Below are 19290 nucleotides of genomic sequence, written 5' to 3'. Positions count from 1 at the left end.
AACAGAAAAGGAAAAACCAGAGATCTGTTCAGGAAAATTGGAGATATCAGAGGACCCTTTGGTGCAAGGATGGACATGAAAAAGGACAAAAATGGGAGGGACCTAACAGAAGCAGATGACATCAAGAAGAGGTGGCAAGAATACACAGAGGAATTATATCAGAAAGATTTGGATATCCCGGACAACCCAGGCAATGTAGTTGCTGACCTAGAGCCAGACATCCTGGAGAGTGAAGTCAAGTGGGCCTTAGAAAGCCTGGCTAACAACAAGGCCAGTGGAGGTGATGGCATTCCAGTTGAACTATTTAAAATCTTAAAAGATGATGCTGTTAAGGTGCTACATTCAATATGCCAGCAAGTTTGGAAAACGCAACAGTGGCCAGAGGACTGGAAAAGATCAGTCTACATCCCAATACCAAAGAAGGGAAGTGCCAAAGGGAAGTGCTCCAACTACCGCACAATTGCACTCATTTCACACGCTAGCAAGGTCATGCTCAAAATCCTCCAAGGTAGGCCTCAGCAGTATGTGGACCGAGAACTCCCAGAAGTACAAGCTGGATTCTGAAGGGGCAGAGGAACTCGGGACCAAATTGCTAACATGCGCTGGATTATGGAGAAAGCCAGAGAGTTCCAGAAAAACATCTACTTCTGCTTCATTGATTATGCAAAAGCCTTTGACTGTGTGGACCACAGCAAACTATGGCAAGTCCTTAAAGAAATGGGAGTGCCTGACCACCTTATCTATCTCCTGAGAAACCTATATGTGGGACAGGAAGCAACAGTTAGAACTGGATATGGAACAACTGATTGGTTCAAAATTGGGAAAGGAGTACGACAAGGCTGTATATTGTCTCCCTGCTTATTTAACTTATATGCAGAGTACATCATGCGGAAGGCTGGACTGGAGGAATCCCAAGCTGGAATTAAGATTGCCGGACGAAATATCAACAACCTCCGATATGCAGATGATACCACTCTGATGGCAGAAAGCGAGGAGGAACTAAAGAACCTTGTAATGAGGGTGAAAGAGGAGAGTGCAAAAAACGGTCTTAAACTCAACATCAAAAAAACTAAGATCATGGCCACTGGTCCCATCTCATCCTGGCAAATAGAAGGGGAAGATATGGAGGCAGTGACAGATTTTACCTTCTTGGGCTCCATAATCACTGCAGATGGAGACAGCAGCCACGAAATTAAAAGACGCCTGCTTCTTGGGAGGAAAGCGATGACAAACCTTGACAGCATCTTAAAAAGCAGAAATATCACCTTGCCAACAAAAGTCCGAATAATCAAAGCTATGGTTTTTCCTGTCGTGATGTATGGAAGTGAGAGCTGGACCATAAAGAAAGCTGACCGCCGAAGAATTGATGCCTTTGAATTGTGGTGCTGGAGGAGACTCTTGAGAGTCCCCTGGACTGCAAGGAGAACAAACCTATCAATTCTAAAGGAAATCAACCCTGAGTGCTCACTGGAAGGACAGATCCTGAAGCTGAGGCTCCAATACTTTGGCCATCTCATGAGAAGAGAGGACTCCCTGGAAAAGACATTAATGTTGGGAAAGTGTGGAGGCAAGAGGAGAAGGGGACGACAGAGGATGAGATGGTTGGACAGTGTCACTGAAGCAACCAACATGAATCTGACACAGCTCCGGGAGGCAGTGGAAGATAGGAGGGCCTGGCGTGCTCTGGTCCATGAGGTCACGAAGAGTCGGACACGACTAAACGACTAAACGAACGAAAACGAGAGTAATAATAGCTAGAAATTAGAAATCAAAGTCTGAATTTCGAATGGAAGAATGGTATAATGATATATGGAACCCTGCTATAAATGATAAGTTAACTTGTAACCTAAAGGTTAAGAAAGGAGAGATGAAAAAGAATAATTTCTATGATATATGAGGCAGATTTTTGGAATATGTGCTAACAAGAGGAAAAGGGAAACCTCTAAATCAAGAATCAATGCAGTTCTGGAGAAGAGGACAATAAAGGAAGAAGAAAAATATAGATAGAGGAAGAGGAGGGTTACTGCAAGAAGTCCCAACTAGGGTGCTGGGGAACACAGTCAATTTGTATTTTGGTTTATGTATTTTATGTTTATGTTGTAGTTAAAATAAAATAAAATTTTAAAAAAGATTGCTGTACAGTTAAAGACACCCCGATGGTCATGGAGAGCAACCTTCTGCCAAAGCAGATAATGCAGTAAGCTCCATATCATCACCACTGTGAAAGTGACATTTTTGGGTGACAGCTCCCATAATCCCTCAGGGAGCATTTCTAGCTATGGATTAATGGTGTACCGTTTGCATAGAACTAGTGCAGGGAACTCGAAAGCAGATCTGTAAACAGATTCAGCTGTAATTGCAACCTTGCAATTAGAATTGCAATTATAATTGCAACATTGACCCATTTATCGGATTCATTTCACAACGAAAGCCTGTAAAATTGTGAGTGGCTTCACTAGTGGCTCCATAAAAAGGAGCACTTGTTTCTCACATACTGTTGATCAAAGTAGTGACTGTATGTTTCACTTCCTATCTTTGGAAACTGAGGCTGTGGTCACGCTGGCAGTAAGAACTACATTTAAATCGATTTAGATTTTGTCATTCACATGACACTAGGGTAAAACCAACGTATATGGGCTACAAAGCAAGGTGTGTGTGTTTTTTTCACCTGGCTGGTAGGGGCTTTTTAAAACACTCCTAAAATCAACTCAATTCAATGTGGTTTTATGGGTGTGAACACTGCTGATGTTTTTAATACTGTATGTAGATTTTGGGTGGCTGGGCCACCACTGTTTATTGCTTTCAACTTTTAAAAAAAAATAGACTTAAAATGTTTTCACTGCATTACTTCATCAAGGGCAGCTGATCCAAAAATGGATAGAACAACTAATATCTTGGAAGACAGGAACAAAATGTTTAAAAGGATCTTGATAGCACTGAAATCAACAGAATGCAATTTGAGAGGGACAAGTGTAACGTTCTAAACCTGGGGGAAATAAACCTAATGCTCAGTTACTAGATGGGGGATACCTGGCTCAGTAATCCTACAAGTGGGAAGGATCTTAGAATTGTTGCTGAGTGTGAGCCAGCAAGGGGACGGGACTGCAAAAAAGGCCAATGCTATTTTAGGGTGCATTAACACAAGTATAGTCTGCAAATCCCGTGAGGTACTAGTTCCCCTCTATTCGGCACTGGTTAGGCCTCATATAGAGTACTGTTTCCCGTTCTGGACACCACACTTCAAGAAGGGTGCCAACCAACTGAAGCAATTTCAGAGGAGGGCAACAAGGATGATCAGGGGCCTGGAAACCAATCCCTATGAGGAAAGACTGAAAGAACTAGGCATGTTTAGCCCTGAGAAAAGAAGACTGAGGGGAGATAGAATAGCCCTCTTCAAATACTGTACATGAAAGGCAGTCATACCGAGAAGGGACAGGATCCGTTCTCGATCATCCCAGAGTGCAGGACACATACTAATGGGCTCAAGTTACAAGAAGCTAGATTTAGGGTCTTTATCAGGAAAAAAACAGCAGTTCAACAATGGACCCAAGAATATAAATTGTTCAAGAAAACCCCAGAAAGAATGAAAGGGAGGTGAAGTTGCAATATATGTCAAAAATACACATTCTTGCAGAGAAATACAGGTGGAGGATATTGGCTGTCTCATTGAGAGCATCTGGAGAGAGTACTTGGGGCAAAAAAGAAGAGGAACATGGTCGTCGGAGTCTATTACCAACCGCCCAATCAAGCAGAGGGTGAGGATGAAAGTTTTGAAACCCAAATTACAAGGATTTCAAAGAGGATGTAGTAGTGATGGGAGATTTCAATTATCCTGATATCTATTGGGAGGCAAATTCTGTCAAGTATGGCCCTTCCAAATATGTATATCAGCGTGTGGCTGATGATTTTCTCCTACAAAAAGTGGAGAGAGAAAGTAGAGCACTAGCTATCCTTGACTTGATTCTAACCAGCTGAAATGGCCCGGTGGAGGAAGTGACAGTAAGAGGGGTTCTGGCCAAGAGTAACCATATTCTACTAGAATTCTTGATTTCAAAGGAAACCGAAGTAGAGTGGTGCCCTGCATAGCGAGGTTAATCCGTTCTGGACTAACGGTCGCTATGGGGAAACATCGCTATACGGAACCGAAAACGCCATAGAAACACATTAAACTTAGTTTAATGCATTCCTATGGCTCCTAAACTCACCGTTGTGCGAAATTTCCCCATAGTGCCTCCATTTTCGCGCCCTCGGTAAGCGAGGGCAGGGCGTGAAAATGGTGCAGGCGGCCATTTTGGGCATCTGGCGGCCATTTTGGAACCGCCGATCAGCTGTTTTTTAAAAATTGATATGCGAAAATCGGTAAGCAAAACGCTTACCGATCGTCGCAAAGTGATTTTTTCCCTATCTAAACATCGCAATGTGATCACTTTTGTGATCGCAATTGCGATGTCGCTATGCGGATTTGTCGTTAAACGGTGCGCTCGTTAAGCGAGGCACTTCTGTAGAGTGTAGCCACTCACATACACTGGATAAAAAAAAATTAACACTCTCAGAATGATGATGAATAAGGTTCCATAGCAGGAGATCCTAACAAGAAGAGGCACCCAAGAAGGGTTGGAGCTTTTAAAAAAGAGAGAGAATTCTAACAGGACAACTAAAAACCTTGCTAACAACAAGAAGAAAAAGTGGGAGACAGCAAAGCAAGCCATTCTTATTTTTTTTTAATCATTAATCAGCTGGCAGAGAGTGGATGTGGCAAGGAAGAAGAGGGAATGATCACAACCAACAAATACACAACGAGCCCCATGTTCCACCTACAAAACTCTGAGAAAGAGTTATCAGCATCTCTTCAGCCAGCCAGGCTGTAATTATCTGCTGAATAGAGAATCTGGTCTCATTTCCAGAATGTTGAGAAAGCTGTATTTCCTGTTTGAGATGAAAAGTGCCTCTGGGGTCTGAAGACCAGGAAACTAGAATGCCATAGGAAATCTATTCCACTGCATTACTTGGGTGGGGGAAAGCAAAGAGTTTTGTGTCACCTTTTACAGCTACCTTATTTCAGCCTCTTATTTTGTGGATTATGATCCATTTTCTCACATGCACAGAGTGTAACATGGCCACTCCAAGTCCACAGGCAGAAAGTTCAAATTTATTTTGGTTTCGTAGCCCATTGGCCATACACCATGTCACGTTTTAAAAATACGTTAAAACAGACGTTTGCCACATCCGAAACACCATTTTTACAAATGCTGCTCAAGAGCAATTTTAGTCCTGAAGTATGCAAGAAGGTTGAAAATTTCGATAGCCATTTTTTGGGGGGAGGAATCATTCTCTTCTTATTGCATATTTCGGACAGCAAAGGACGGTGTGGGTCCCCTTCTAACGGGACAGTCACAGTAACGATGGTCCAGGGGTAGCTTGAAGAATCATCCCCTTGTCTCAGCCATTGGGAACGTGAGCTATCCTATATAGGTGGAAAATGTGTATAGTTTTTTGGGTAGAGGTGGAATTAGCCTGCAACTAAATGCAGGAGATGATAATCCAGTGTCTTTCTCCTCCTCTGCTAACCAGAGATTGGAAAACTACTGCCTTGATCCATTTCTTGGCACGTGGCAGAAGCACCAGGTAACATGGCAATCCTGGTATCAACCAAACGATGACCCTGGGAGCCATAGAAAAAATAATAAATTTCCCAGTCTCTGTAAAGCAGCACCCATTGGGATCCTCTGCTCAATCTGAATGGAAGGAGATTTTAAGGCAGAAGCGTGGAGGTGCTGCTTTGCACAGTGCAGAATTAAACTGTGGAACTTACTGCTACAGGGTGTATGCACAGCCAACAGATGTCATGGCTAAAGAGTTGGACTATGGGAGACAAACCTTGGATTCAGATCTTCATCTGGCCATGAAGCTCATTAGACGTCATAGAATCGAAAAATGAATGGAGTTGGAAGGAACCTATAAGGCCACTGAATCCAACTCCTGCTCAAGGCAGGAATCCCACGGATCTGACAGATGGTGGTCCAATTTTCTCTTCAACACCTCCAGCATTGGAGCACTTGCCCTCTCCCAAGGTCAAGCACCCAATTTTTTTATTTTATTTTTTTATTTTTTTATTCTATTTATATCCTGCCTAGGAGGGTGTCATGTTCATGCCTGCAGATTTCCCATAAGGAACTAGTTTCGGACGGCCATGTTGCCAGGTGCTTCTGCCACATGCCAGTGCAAAGGAGACCTGGACATCAACCAAAAAGCAGGGGACCAAGAAGCTGAGTGCTCGCATGCCCTCCGTTCTAACGAAATTGGTAATGGGCAATCCGTTCTTCTCAATCCTGTCAGATCCAAAGTAATGACACCACACCTCGGATTAGGGTGTCATCTTCATTTTGGAGAGACAAATGATCCCAGAGGCCAGGTTTACAACATCTGGCTACGATGAACACACACACACACACACACACACACACACACACACACACACACTGAGAGACTCCTCGTCTCTCTCACACACACCTTGCCAGTTTTTGCAGCATTTACTTGACAAACCATCGGGAAAGACTTAAAAGATCGCATTTCTGTCTTTTCTGATAGGTTGGTAGTTCGGTAAAAGTATAAAAAAACAACAACCACGATTTCAATTTCTTTTCTTTTCGTCTCTCAAGATTCTGCAATCGTATTTCCAGCCATCATATACTGTATGGATGTGAAAACTGTGGAGTAAATAAAGCTTTGGGGGGGGGGGAATTCATTTGAAATGTGATGCTGCAGAAGAGCTTTGCAGATACCCTGGACTGGCAGAAAGATAAACAAGGGAGTCCCACAACAAATGAAGCCTGAACTTTCTCTGGAAGCAAAAATGTTGAAACTGAGATTGTCCTCCTTTGGGCACATCCTGAGAAAAGAAGATTCTCTGGAAAAGACCGTAATGCTGGGCAAGGTGGAAGGCAGCAGGAAAAGAGGAAGGGCACATGTGAGATGGACTGACGCTGTAAAGGAAGCCACTGGCATGAGTCTGCAAGAGCCGAGCAGGGCTGTTGACGACAGGATATTTTGGAGAGCACTTTGTTGCCCTAAGTCGGAAGTGACTTGACGGCATATAGCACAAAGGAGAAGATTCTGCTTGCTCTCAAAGCATGGGGTGTCCATAAAAAGAAGATCCAGAAAGATGCAATGAAGCAGGAAGGGATTGACTTCGGTTCTGATCTACTCTGGTGCCAACCCACCTTCACCGGATGATCTTGAGCCATCCCTTCTCAGCCTGACCTACCTGGCAAAGCCATTTATGGGGGAAAACACTGGACAGGAAGAGCACTGGCGCCACCTTTAGGCTGTGGCAGGAAAAGCAGCATCTAAATGGGGTCAATTACATCCAGAAACAAACGAGCCACCGATAAAACATCTCTTTTCTACTCAATCCCCTTCGACCAGAGGCGGGACATCATCATAGCGGCCTTCACTTCAGCTGTGGCAACTCGGAACCCGACTGTCGTGCTGCGTCCAAAACTCTGTTCCGGGTTCATCACGAATAAAAACTTCTCCTTCCTCCATTTTACGGTTGTCGGTTGTATTTATAGGCCACCTTTCTCCCATTATGGGGACTACAAGCCAGTTCCCGATTTTGAAAAGAATTAAAAACATAATAAGTTCTACAACAATGTTTTTTTTAAAATATGCAAATTAAAAGACAATTGAATTAAAAGCAAGTACACATCAAAAGCTATCTTAACTTTTAAAAGGCATCCAGGGACTCAGTCATGATGGTCAAAAGCCTGCCTGAAAAGGTGGGGAGAGCATCCCATAACCTGGGAGCTGCCACCGAGAAGGCCCTGTCTCATGGCCCCATCAAAAGTGCTTGCGTTGGCAATGGGACTGAGAGAAGGGCCTCCTCTGATGATCCTTCCGAGAAGGTGCATGTGGCTACATTAAAACATAGCAGTTAGTCTTTAAAGAGCCACAGTGTTTCTGTCTCCTTCCTTCCTTCCTTCCTTCCTTCCTTCCTTCCTTCCTTCCTTCCTTCCTTCCTTCCTTCCTTCCTTCCTTCCTTCCTTCCTTCCTCTGGTCCCACCTCTGCCAATCGTCTTATGCGTAATAAATATGGGAAAGACAGATAATTATGACCCAGCAATAAGGTAATAGGGTGCCTCCCAACAGCAGCGAGGAGGGTGGGGGGGGAGAGCCACTTTGGGAGTAAAAAGGGCTAGGCTGATTCAAATCAGCCTTTGTGTCAAGTGGTCAGTATAAAAATCCTGCAAATGTACCTGTTCTGTAAGTGGAGCAAATCCCGCAGCGTTTGACCATGTTGTTGCAGCCTCACTTCGCCTAACACTAGGGGCGGCCCTGCAGCCTTTTTAGCCATTGACGTTATAAAGTCACGAGGTTTAGCAAAAATGGAATCCTGGAATGGGGCTTTGGGGTTATTTCTCAAGGGTGTGCGTGTGTCAACTTTGATACTCCAGATGTTTTCTAGCCTTTAAGCCCCATCAGTGATAGCCAGCACAGCCTGCCAAGAAGGATGGGAGTTTTATTTCAAACACAATTGGCAAATGGCCCAATCCTGGCTTAAGATTCTGCCTGTTCTGTTGTGTGTCGTCAAGTCCGGAATTGCGTCTGGTCACCCTCTTAAGGTCCAAAAGAACAATCGCTCCCAGAATTTTCCCCAAAAAGTGCGAAAAGAGATAGTGCTTTTGCAGGTTCTGAATGTGATCATTCGTAAGAGGCCCTCTCTGGTTTGGAAGGCTAGCTGGCTGGATAGCTCAGTAGTTTAGGTCTCCAGTTGCAAAGCCAGAGGTTGGGAGCTTGATCCATGCCAGTAGAGCCAGCCTGGGTAGCCTTGGGCAAGCTGCACAATCCCAGGGTACTCACTGAATGGTAACCTACTTCTGAGTTACTCTTTATCTAGGAAACCCTGAAAAGGTTCGCCATAAGTCAGAACTGACTTGACAGCACATTATTATTATTAGTTTAGAAGTTCATCAGCAGGGAGGCTGGCTTGTTGGCAGACCTCCAGTCCCTTTCACCCCCAAAATTGAGGAGAGACAATCGCAGCCTGACTGTGTTGTAGCTGTCCTGGCAGGACAATGTTCCAAATACAGTAGTCCTGGAACGAGCTGGAATTTTTAGCATTTACATTACTGAAACAGTGACGTCTACGCTGGCTCGGGCATGTTGTGAGAATGGCTGATGGTCGGATTCCAAAAGACCTCCTGTATGGAGAATGAATGCAAGGAAATCGCCACAGAGGGAGACCACAGCTGTGATACAAGGACATAAAGCCTTCAGATCCTGCAATACAAGCAGGATGTGAAGGCCTTAGGAATGGACCTCAAAAGATGGGAAACCCAGACCTCTGAGCGTTCAGCCTGGAGGCAGGCGTTGCATCACGGCCTCTCCCAATTTGAAGAGACCCTTGTCCTGCAGGCTGAGGCCAAGAGGCCGTCCCGAAAGCAGCAAAACCAGGGAGCTGGACAGGGGACACACTGTGTTTGTCTTCAGTGTGGAAGGGACTGTCACTCTCGAATTGGCCTTCTCAGCCGCACTAGACGCTGTTCCAAGTTCTCTATTGAGAGCACGTGACCATAGTCTCTCGAGACCGAAGGATGCCTAATCTGTGACATATTTAGCGTGATCAGTTGATGCCCAAGACCAGCCTAAATCCCTGGGATGAAATATATACTGACCTATATAAAGGAAGAACAGTTAGTGGTATAACTCTCTATTAACTTTAGAAGAGGTAGCTGTGTTGGTCTGAGCTAGCATATGGGGGGGAAGGAAGGAAGGAAGGAAGGAAGGAAGGAAGGAAGGAAGGAAGGAAGGAAGGAAGGAAGGAAGGAAGGAAGGAAGGAAGGAAGGAAGGAAGGAAGGAAGGAAGGAAGGAAGGAAGGAAGGAAGGAAGGAAAGGCTGTAAGCGGGAATGTGAATTGCATCACATCCAGTGTCAACAATGAACCCCCGAATCATTCTGCAGCCCCCATGTGAGCACTGTGATTTCAGATGTAATACAGGCTGGGAATCAAATTGTAGCAAAGTATAGTCACTCCCTTAGTAAGCCAGGGATGCAGGACTTTCCACGCTCAAATATTTTGGACTACAAAGCACAGCTCTTTCCCATCAGCTGGGTTGGCTGGGGATTGTGGGAAACGAGGTCCAAACCACATTATCTCTAAGTTTCCTTCCCACCTCACACCAACCCCAAGGTTGCACACAACTTTTTGAGGATTTCTCCAGCTTCTCTGCTGGACAGCTTGGTTGCAGGTCCATCACGCAGAATTCTGCGCTTTGAGCACCATGTCTAAGGCCTGTTACTGAAATGCAAGGCTTACTCATGTGAAGGGTTTTCTCCCCCCCTCCAATGCTCTTCTAAGCATCTCACATATTGGCCGACCGATTCTTGTTCTCCAAGCAAAGAAACTTCTCCAGTGTTCCCAAAAATATGAGCCAGACCAGATGCTAAAATTTCCTAATATGTCCTCCTAACCCATACCCTCATGTTAGTCACAACCAAGAGTAGGCCATTGAGTCAATCAGCTGTTGAATGGCACATCTCATTGAGCCAGTGGGTCTACTCTAGTTGAGGCAAGCAACACAATACTGGCCATGTAGAGCTTGGGCATTTAGAGGTCTTTTGCCTACCAGCCTGCCCGTTTCATATTGTCTCTAAATCAGTTTATCCCAACACGGTGCCTTCTAGATACGACGGGCAACCATTTCTATTATCTCCAGCCATTTGGGCTGTTGTCTGGGGACGGCAGGAATAGTCCACGGGCTGAAGGAGACGGTTTGGGCAAGGCTGATGGATACAGGCGGTCTTCCCAGGCTATCAGGCAGGTGTTCTCTGCCTCACCTGCCACCTAGTTCTTGCCCTGGCAAAACTAGGGAATGAACAGATGACATCGAGCTTTTTGTTTGACTCGGCTCTCTTTCAATCTGCAACGAACCACCCAGGAAACAACGCTCCCATTTCATGAATCACACATCACAGCCAACGTTTGGTCAACGAGAACGAAACGTAGTGACCACCTGGGATGATCAGGTGAAGAGGAAGGATGAAACACAAGGAAGACTTGGAGAACTCGACTTTATTGTGCTATTTTCTAAGCTCCTTGATCTCAGAAAGGTAAGACATGATCTGGTTTTGCTATAATCTGCTTTACGACACATTAACGTTGCATTCTGCAGGGATAGCAATGGCTTCAACTGTGTTTGGTCTTCCCTGGGAAAGGAAATACTGCCATTGTTATGTTTTTTACCCTGCTAGGATTCCCCTCATAAGAAACCAAGGGTAGGCATCTTGATGTGAAAACAAGCTGATACTTATCAATTTTGGGCATGCATGGCTTGTGACCTGCCCCAAACCAAGCCCAGCCTGCCATCCAGGAACTTCGAAAAGGTTCTTACACCAACTCAAACTATTCCTCGCTTGCGCCGAGGACCTGTGGCTTCTGATGGAACCAAAATCTGCACCCAAAATCCTGTTGAAGAAAACGGTGTGCTTAAGGCACCATTGCCCAATTGTGTTTTTTTTCTCTCCCCCACTCCATCTTGCTTCCCGTCTGTCAGGTGACCAGGCCTGCAATCGTTTACTCAACCGACAGATGTGGGAAAACACGAGCAACCTGCAACCCAAGTAGAATCGAGGGCTCAGTTGCCCCTTGACACTGTGCGTTTGTGACAGGATTCTAGTTCATACAATGGATGGAGTTCCAAGTTGGGGGGGGGGGAGCCCGCCTGGCTTCTCTGTCTCTTGTAGCATCTCATCTGCAGAAATCAGCAAGTCAAATTTTTTCTAGGCGTGAAGGGGCAATCAACATTTTCAGCCTGTAAATGTGGGTCAGAAGACTATCACAAGCAAAGAACGTGGACTGGTAAACAGAACGGCAATGAAAGACCTCATTTAAATTTTATTTGAGTGGATACAGGTAAGGTTCAACATCTTTTCCCTTTCCCATTCAAACCTCTGTTTCGGAGAAGAAAAACAAAAAAAAATTAAGAGAAAACTGCAGAGAACCTGAAGATCAATCGAAGGGCCTTCTCTCCGCTTGACGTCAGGGGAGAGGAGGTGGAATGTCTACTTTAGAAAGGAAGAAAATTTAATTCTTCATTAGCAATGGAGAGAGGGAATAATAAAGTTTCAAGAAATGCAGATAAATTAACCTAGGGGTGCTACAGGGAATTACTGGGTCCAGGAGATTACTGGGGAATCCACCAGCAATGAGCACAGTGAGGCAGAACTTTCAGAAATCTTTTTCACGCTTTTCGAAAACTTCTTGAGTCTTTCTCGGCTCTTCTGCGGAAGTCTCGAGCTTTGCATTTATTGTGGGATCTGCTGTCTAAAAACCCTTCCCATTTCTATTGTAGCTTATTCAGCCAACACTATCTTCAGCTTGGAAAGGAGAAAAGCAACAGTGAAGTAGATCCATTAAGTTGGGTAGACTCAATAAATTGTCTAGACAGTTTTCCATCCAGTATGGTGACTAACGAATTCTAGTTAGCAGCTAGTTTAGGAGAGGAACACGCTGGCACTGGGAAATTGGCTAGGACAGGCCAGGGACCCAATCCACCTAGGCAGCCCTTACCTGGTTGCCTAGATTCCTTGCCAGCATTGCTTTTTCCTCTCCAGGTAGACGGATATCAACACCACCCATCAGGCTGGATTTTGCACAGTGTCCGGCAGTTGCTGATCCCCCTCCTTACAAATTACTGTGACTCTGCCCATCCGTGTATTACTGGATCTTCTCCTGGTTTTTTTGCTTTTAAAAAGAACCCACACATATTTTATGGCCTGATTTGCAGTCACATGCCCCTTGTTTGATTTTTCAACCCTTGATGATGACTCAACGGGTAAAGGTGTGAAAAGTGACACCGACGACAATGGAGGTTTGATTGGAAGGATCAGATTGGTTAAAGATTCATTCATCAAAACACAAGCCGAAGTTTGATGTTGCAGTTTTCGGGGGGGGGGAGTAGGGCAGTGTACACGGGAATCAATAGAAAAAATCCATCCCTACAGCCAAAACTGGTGTACTCTGAATGATGCTGGAGTGGTCGTCTTTTCTCATCCTGTCGGGCTACAGAGCAAGTCACCGAAGAGATGGCGAAAAATCAAGAAAGGAAGCCATCATTTTGGGTGTCCATGAGAACCAGGTCAGATCTTGTTTGTGTTGTTTGTGAGGAATGACACTAGGCACAATCTGTCAGTTGTGCTTAAAGCGGTTGTGATTTGAAAATCGTGGAAAAGCCAGGGATTAAAACCACTTTTGGGTTGTTCTCTATGGTTAGAAGGGAGGGATCCAACGATGGCCTTCGGAAAGCGCGTCTGGAAAACTCAACCTGGAACGCTTCTTCTACAAAGATCGACCGACTGATACCCTTTGAGAAAGGGAGTGGAGAAAGAAAGAAAGAAAGAAAGAAAGAAAGAAAGAAAGAAAGAAAGAAAGAAAGAAAGAAAGAAAGAAAGAAAGAAAGAAAGAAAGAAAGAAAGAAAGAAAGCAGAAAGGGAAGAAAAAGAAAGAAAGAAAGAAAGAAAGAAAGAAAGAAAGAAAGAAAGAAAGAAAGAAAGAAAGAAAGAAAGAAAGAAAGAAAGAAAGAAAGAAAAGGAAAACAGAGAACCCAGCGTTGTTTGACTGCTCCGGCTGTCCATGAATCCCGAGCCCAGGGAAACTCCATTGGAGGGCGGAAGGGGGTTATGCTGTGATGATGTCTCCGTGGGTTTCAGCTAAACCCAGGCCATTCCAGGAGTCGGGTTGCTTGGAGTTCGACGGGACAGACTGGCTGATCGCTGCCTGGTAGGCCTGCGGGGAGAGTTTCAAGGCCTGCATGGCGGAGTGAAGAGCTGAGCCGTGGCCAGACATGGTGGCAACGGAGAATGCCTGGTGCGGGAAGGAAAGAAGGGAATAAATCATCAACAGAAGGAACGAAGAGAAAACAGGAGAAGAGCCAGATTAGATCAGGTCCAAGGCCTGACTAGTCCAGCGCTCTATCCACACAGTGGCCAAGCCGTCTCCACTGGAAAATCCACTCGAAAGGTGTGGGGGCAGCTCTACCCTCCCTTTTGCAGTCCCCAAAATGGTACCTCATGGGATTTGGAGACTATACTTCTGTTAATACATCCTAAAATAGCTAAATGCTTTTTTTTTTTGGTAGCCACATCACCCTGTTGGTTCATATTTAGCTTGTGATCGACAACCGTTCCAAGACCCTTCTCACTCGTAGTTTTGCTGAGCCAGGGATCCCCCATCTTGCAATTGTGCATTTGTGTTCTCCCCCAAAAAACCTTTGCATCTATCCCCATTAAATTTCATTCTGCCATTTTCAGCGCCGTACTTGAGCCTACCAAGATCTTTTCGAATTTGGCTCCTGTCTTCCAAGGCATGAGCTATGCCACCCAATTTTGTGTCATCTGCAAATCTGGTAAGTCTTCTCACTCTCAAATGGTGTTTTCTTAGGTGGGGTGGCGACCAGCCATTACACAAATACACCACAGGTGGCCACACCATGTTTTTGTAGGGCGCCCGTATGATGCTGGCCATTTTATCTTCTTTTACCAACATGAATTTGACCCAACTCCGGGAGGCAGTGGAAGACAGGAGGGCCTGGCGTGCTCTGGTCCATGGGGTCACAGAAGAGTCGGACACGACTTAACGACTAAACCACAACAACCATAAGGTTTTTCCCTTTCAAGAGTCAAGCTTGCAAAGCTGAGAGTTCAGGCCAGCCTTTGTCTCCCTCACAGGCTTGTCATGAGATCAAAAATGAGGAAGCTGGCATTGATTGATGCTGCTCTGAACTACTCAGTCAGCAAGGAAGACTAGGAGGGTATGAGGACGCCATGGTCTCCTGTCGGCAAGACCTCAGTAGGAATGTTCCTTTACAAGGACCTTGTGGAGGTCATTAATTCATGGAGTCGCCCTCCGCCAGAAGCAGCTTGAGAGCACATAAACAACTGTCTGGCAGTGCTAAATGTCATAGTCCTCACCTGAGGGACAGGGCTCGCCTGCCCGTAATGTGATGAGATCCCCGGTTCTGTTTTGATGGGGCGCATCTCCTCAGAGGTGGTGGTGGTGCTGGTGCCGGTGGCGGAGCTGGTGGCTGAAGTCAAGTTTCCGTTACTACTGGCTGACCCTGAGTATTAGTGTGAGCAAGGAGGGAAAAGAAACCACTTTAGAAACAAGAATTGCGTAAGAATTCAAGGATTGGTAGGGTTTGGTGCTTAGGGTATGAAACTGGGAGACCCAGGGTTCAAGTCTCCACCATGACCCACGAGGCGTGGGACCCTCGCTCGCTCGCTCTCTGCCTTTTTAGCTCACACTCCGTCTCAGTCTGATCTCCCTCACAGGGTCGTTGTGAAGACAAAAAATGGGTGGAGTGACAGGCGTCCTGCCTTAAGCTTACTGAAGGAAGGGTGGGGTATACTTGTCTCTCAGTTGGGTGGAGGGTTCCTAAACTTGAAATAAAGTTACCCTTTCGGACTCCAGATCCCAGAGTGCTCCAGTCAGCACGGCTGGCAAGCAAACAGCTGGGTATATGGGAGTTGAAGTCAAAAAAGAGAGAACTTTTCCAAGCATCACTAGGCCTTTGTCCCTACCTTGAAATGGGGACCTGCATAGCCGGGAAGATCCTAAAGCCGTCAGGGGCATTTCTATGGTGGCTGGCGGCTCTAAAAGGATTAAGCAGGTCGGACGGGTTGATTATATAGGACGGGTTCAGCCAGCCGTCCCCAACCCAAATCCCTCGACATGTGGACTACAACTCCCATTAGCTCCCAACAAAAGGGCCATGGGTTGGGGATAATGGGGTTTGGGGTTGGACCAGGAGGAGGAGGAGGAAGAATCCCCCACCCCCACCCCACTTAAGCTGTACTTACCGGCTGATGTCTTGGATTTATTTAAGTTCTTCGGTTTGCGCTTCCTGGTCTGGATCCCTTCTTTTCTCATTGCTAAAGGCCTCGGCACCTACAAGGAAGCATTGAAGACTTACCCTTTATGGCACGCACAGAACCCTTCCCTTCCTGTGTAGCCACCCTGACAAGAGGCCCGAAAGTCATTTCTCTACTGGAGGCAGGGCTTTCTTGGTGGTGGCTCTCCGGTTATGGAATCAACTCCCAGAGGAGTCTGACACCTGGCTGTTGAAGAATGCCTAGCATGGCCTCTGTCTCTCTCTAGTGGCCAGTTCTGGTAATACATGCGAAAATACTTTTTCTGGATTTTTCCCCCTTTTCTTTTACAGTACTATAGCATTTGCTATTATCCACAGTTCTCAGCATCCGTGGGAAAGGAACCAATCCCCCACAGATACAAGGGTCCTAACTATGCAGATATTATTCTTACAGACCTCTGACAGAATAGGCTGATCCAGAGCCACTAAGTGCAGGAATTTTTATTTTATTTTCCTCTACTCATTCCATTCTTACAAACGATTCTCCCTCACCCCCCCCCCCGTTGCGTCTTCTCCCCTTTTCACATTTCACTGAGGCCACGGACCCTGATGGCTGGAGATTCCGAGAGCCATCGTCCAGCAAAATAACTCTGCCAGGTCAGAAGGGCTCCACCCTGAAAATGATGGTTCTTCCTCTTGCGAATGCGCCAGCCTTGAAAACACCACGCCACTTATTTTCTGCCCGCTCCCCTCACTCCACTCCATCAGCCTTTGTCCAACGTCCCCGAAGAACCCACTGCTCGACACACCCCTCCCCACAGAAACAGCTACTCCCAGGGGCCTGCATAGACTACAGAGCCCATGTTCCAGAGAGACCGCAACAAGGAAATATCGCCCTGTTCCACTGCTCTTACCCCGTGGAGTTTCATGTATAAGCCGCAAGCGTTGCAGACCGGCTCGCCTTCGGCGTTCCGCCTCCACAGGGTGGTTGTCGGGGTTTGGCAGTTGGCGCACGAGAGACCGATCCGGCGGGAAGCAGACTGTGGGATCAAGAGACCCAAGCGAAGGCAAGTGGCTGTTAATTCACCAGCAGCTTACAGCAAACTTCTATCACTCCCCAGCTGCAAAACGTTAACTAAGAACCCGGACCCGATGAACTCCATCAAGTTCTAAACATCACTTGGCATCCAGCACCCTAAATATCTCAATTTTTTTTTTTAAACAAACAAGTTTCTAAAGATGTTTTTAAAATCATTATTTAAAGGGAGCCCATGCAAGAGTTTGCCATGGACAACTGAAAAAAAAAAAGCTCCTGGGAGAAGTTTGACTCTCATATCCTGGGGCACGAATCGCGATCAAGGGTTTGTAAAAAAGAAAATCTCATTGCATGCATTAATGGGCTTATCTGTGCAGAATGGTCTGTAGTTCCACCCACCTATATTTCCATACCGGTTCTAATGTTCTCACCTGTGCTAGTACTTCAGAAGTGTATTTTCATTCCCTTTTTCCGGGGGCGCCCTGGGAGTGTGCAGCTCGCCCAAGGCTACTAAGCTGGCTCTCCTTGCAGGAAGTACAGTGGGGAATTGAACCCCCAACCACTGGCTCTTCAATCGGACTCCTAACCCACTGAGCTATCCGGCCCCCTTGCGTATTTCAATCCTGTATTTTTGTCAAACGGGCCTTGTTTCAAACTGTATATTAACTAGGAGTATATTTAACTGGTATGGTTATGGTTTTGCGCTATAAGCCGCTTTACGCTGTGTTCCAAACAAGAATATGAGTACTGTACATAAACAAAAGAATTTTTCAATCTGTGCTATATTACCTACAGAGGCAAAACTTTTCACATGTGAAAAAGTGAGTTCAAGCTATATTCCTGGAAATAATTGGGGTTTTGCAACCCAGTTTCAATATTTTGTAAACCCCAGATGGGGTTACAATGGCACAGGCATATCTGCTCGTGATGCATGAGGCTTCCTGGAGATGAACCCCAAAAGATGAATCGCTAAGAGCACATCTACACTATGCAATTACTCCCAGAGATGATATTGGTTCATTCTATTAACTTTGGACTGGTTTGAGAGACTCCGAATTCTAATTCAACATTAGAAGGCTCTAGTTCTGTTGTTTGGGAGAGTACACTGAAGCCTTCTAGTAGAAGAGTCCATGTTTTTCACCAAACTCCCAGAATCTTTTATCATAGGATCATAGAATAATCGAGTTGGAAGGGGGGGCTATAAGGCCACTGGGTTCAACCCCTCTGTTCAGTGCAGGAATCCAAAACAAAGTAGATCTGGCAGGGGGTTGTACAATTGAATGGAGTGTTGGGAGTGCTCACCACCTCCTGAGGTCATGGGTTCCATTGCCATGCTACTCTAACAGATAAAAGTTTTTCTTTCTTTCTGATACAGTGGTGCCTCGCTTTACGATTGCCCTGCATTACGATGAATCTGCTTAACGACAATGGGGGAATTTCGCTTTGCGATGATCGGTTCCCTGCTTCAGGAACCGATTCTTTGCAAAACAACTTTTTCTAACAGCTGATCAGGGGTTTCAAAATGGCCTTCGGGTAATTAAAATGGCTCCCCGCTGTGTTTAGGGATGGATTCCTCGCTATACAGGCAGCAAAAATGGCCACCGTATGGAGGATCTTTGCTGGATGGTGAGTTTTTACCCCACTGGAACGCATTGAATGGGTTTCAATGCGTTTCAATGGGGTTTTTAAATTCTCTTTACAATATTTTCACTTAATGGCGATTTTCCTGGAATGGATTATTGTCGTTAAGCGAGGCACCACTGCATTTAACCTAGATCTGGCTTCCTGTAGCTTCAGCCCATTGTTATGTGTCCCTCACCATGGGTTGATCGACAATAGATCGTACCCCTCCTCTGTAGGACTTTTCAAGTATGTGAAAAGTGCTGTCATCTCTTCCCTCAGTCTTCTTCTCTCAAGGTTAAACATGCTGAGTTCTTGAAGTGTGGTGTCCAGAAATGGACAATACAGTGGGGTCTCGACTTACAAACGGCTCGACATACGAACGTTTCGACTTACGAACCGCTCTCATAGGAATATATGGACTCAACTTACGAACTTAGATTCGAGTTACAAACTCTTTTTTCCCCTTTTTTTAAAGCTAAGTCATCTTAGGTTAAAAGGAAAAAAGAAAAAATATCCCCCTCTAGTGGCAGAAGGCGGAATAGCAGCTTCCCATTAGTTTCTATGGACGAAAAGAGCAGATACGGATTAAATGGTTTTCAATGCATTCCTATGGGAAATGCAGATTCGACTTAAGAACTTTTTGACCTGAGAACTGCCTTCTAATACGGATTAAGTTCGTAAGTCTAGACCCCACTGTAGTACTCTTGGTGATGCCTAACCAGTGATGAACAGAGGGAGACTAGTACCTCATGGTGTACTTAAGA

General features: G+C 45.5%; 1 protein-coding gene and 1 long non-coding RNA gene across 5 annotated transcripts in view; one reads left to right on the top strand and one right to left on the bottom strand.

Moving 5' to 3' along the window:
• LOC144584822 (uncharacterized) overlaps nt 1–13482 on the top strand; it is a 274399-nt gene extending 260917 nt beyond the window's left edge. The window contains exon 2 of the long non-coding RNA XR_013539288.1: nt 782–13482. This is a non-coding gene — a long non-coding RNA (uncharacterized LOC144584822). The remainder of the gene's footprint in view (nt 1–781) is intronic.
• The window catches only part of GATA4 (GATA binding protein 4), a 53638-nt gene continuing 46217 nt past the window's right edge, over nt 11870–19290 (bottom strand). For 3 of the 4 annotated variants that reach the window (XM_072986757.2, XM_078381872.1, XM_078381871.1), the window contains exons 4-7: nt 16782–16907; nt 15857–15944; nt 14969–15114; nt 11870–13862 (exon numbers count right to left, since the gene is read on the bottom strand). In XM_072986757.2, the coding sequence (XP_072842858.2) occupies nt 13677–13862; nt 14969–15114; nt 15857–15944; nt 16782–16907 (546 nt within the window). In that variant the 3' untranslated portion in view covers nt 11870–13676. The remainder of the gene's footprint in view (nt 13863–14968; nt 15115–15856; nt 15945–16781; nt 16908–19290) is intronic. The other variant, XR_013539265.1, reaches the window with a different exon arrangement.

The sequence above is a fragment of the Pogona vitticeps genome, chromosome 1 (assembly GCF_051106095.1).
Source record: "Pogona vitticeps strain Pit_001003342236 chromosome 1, PviZW2.1, whole genome shotgun sequence".
NCBI classification, from domain to species: domain Eukaryota; kingdom Metazoa; phylum Chordata; class Lepidosauria; order Squamata; family Agamidae; genus Pogona; species Pogona vitticeps.
The sequence above is the reverse complement of the archived record's forward strand: the minus strand, read 5'-3'. Positions and strand labels throughout refer to the sequence as shown.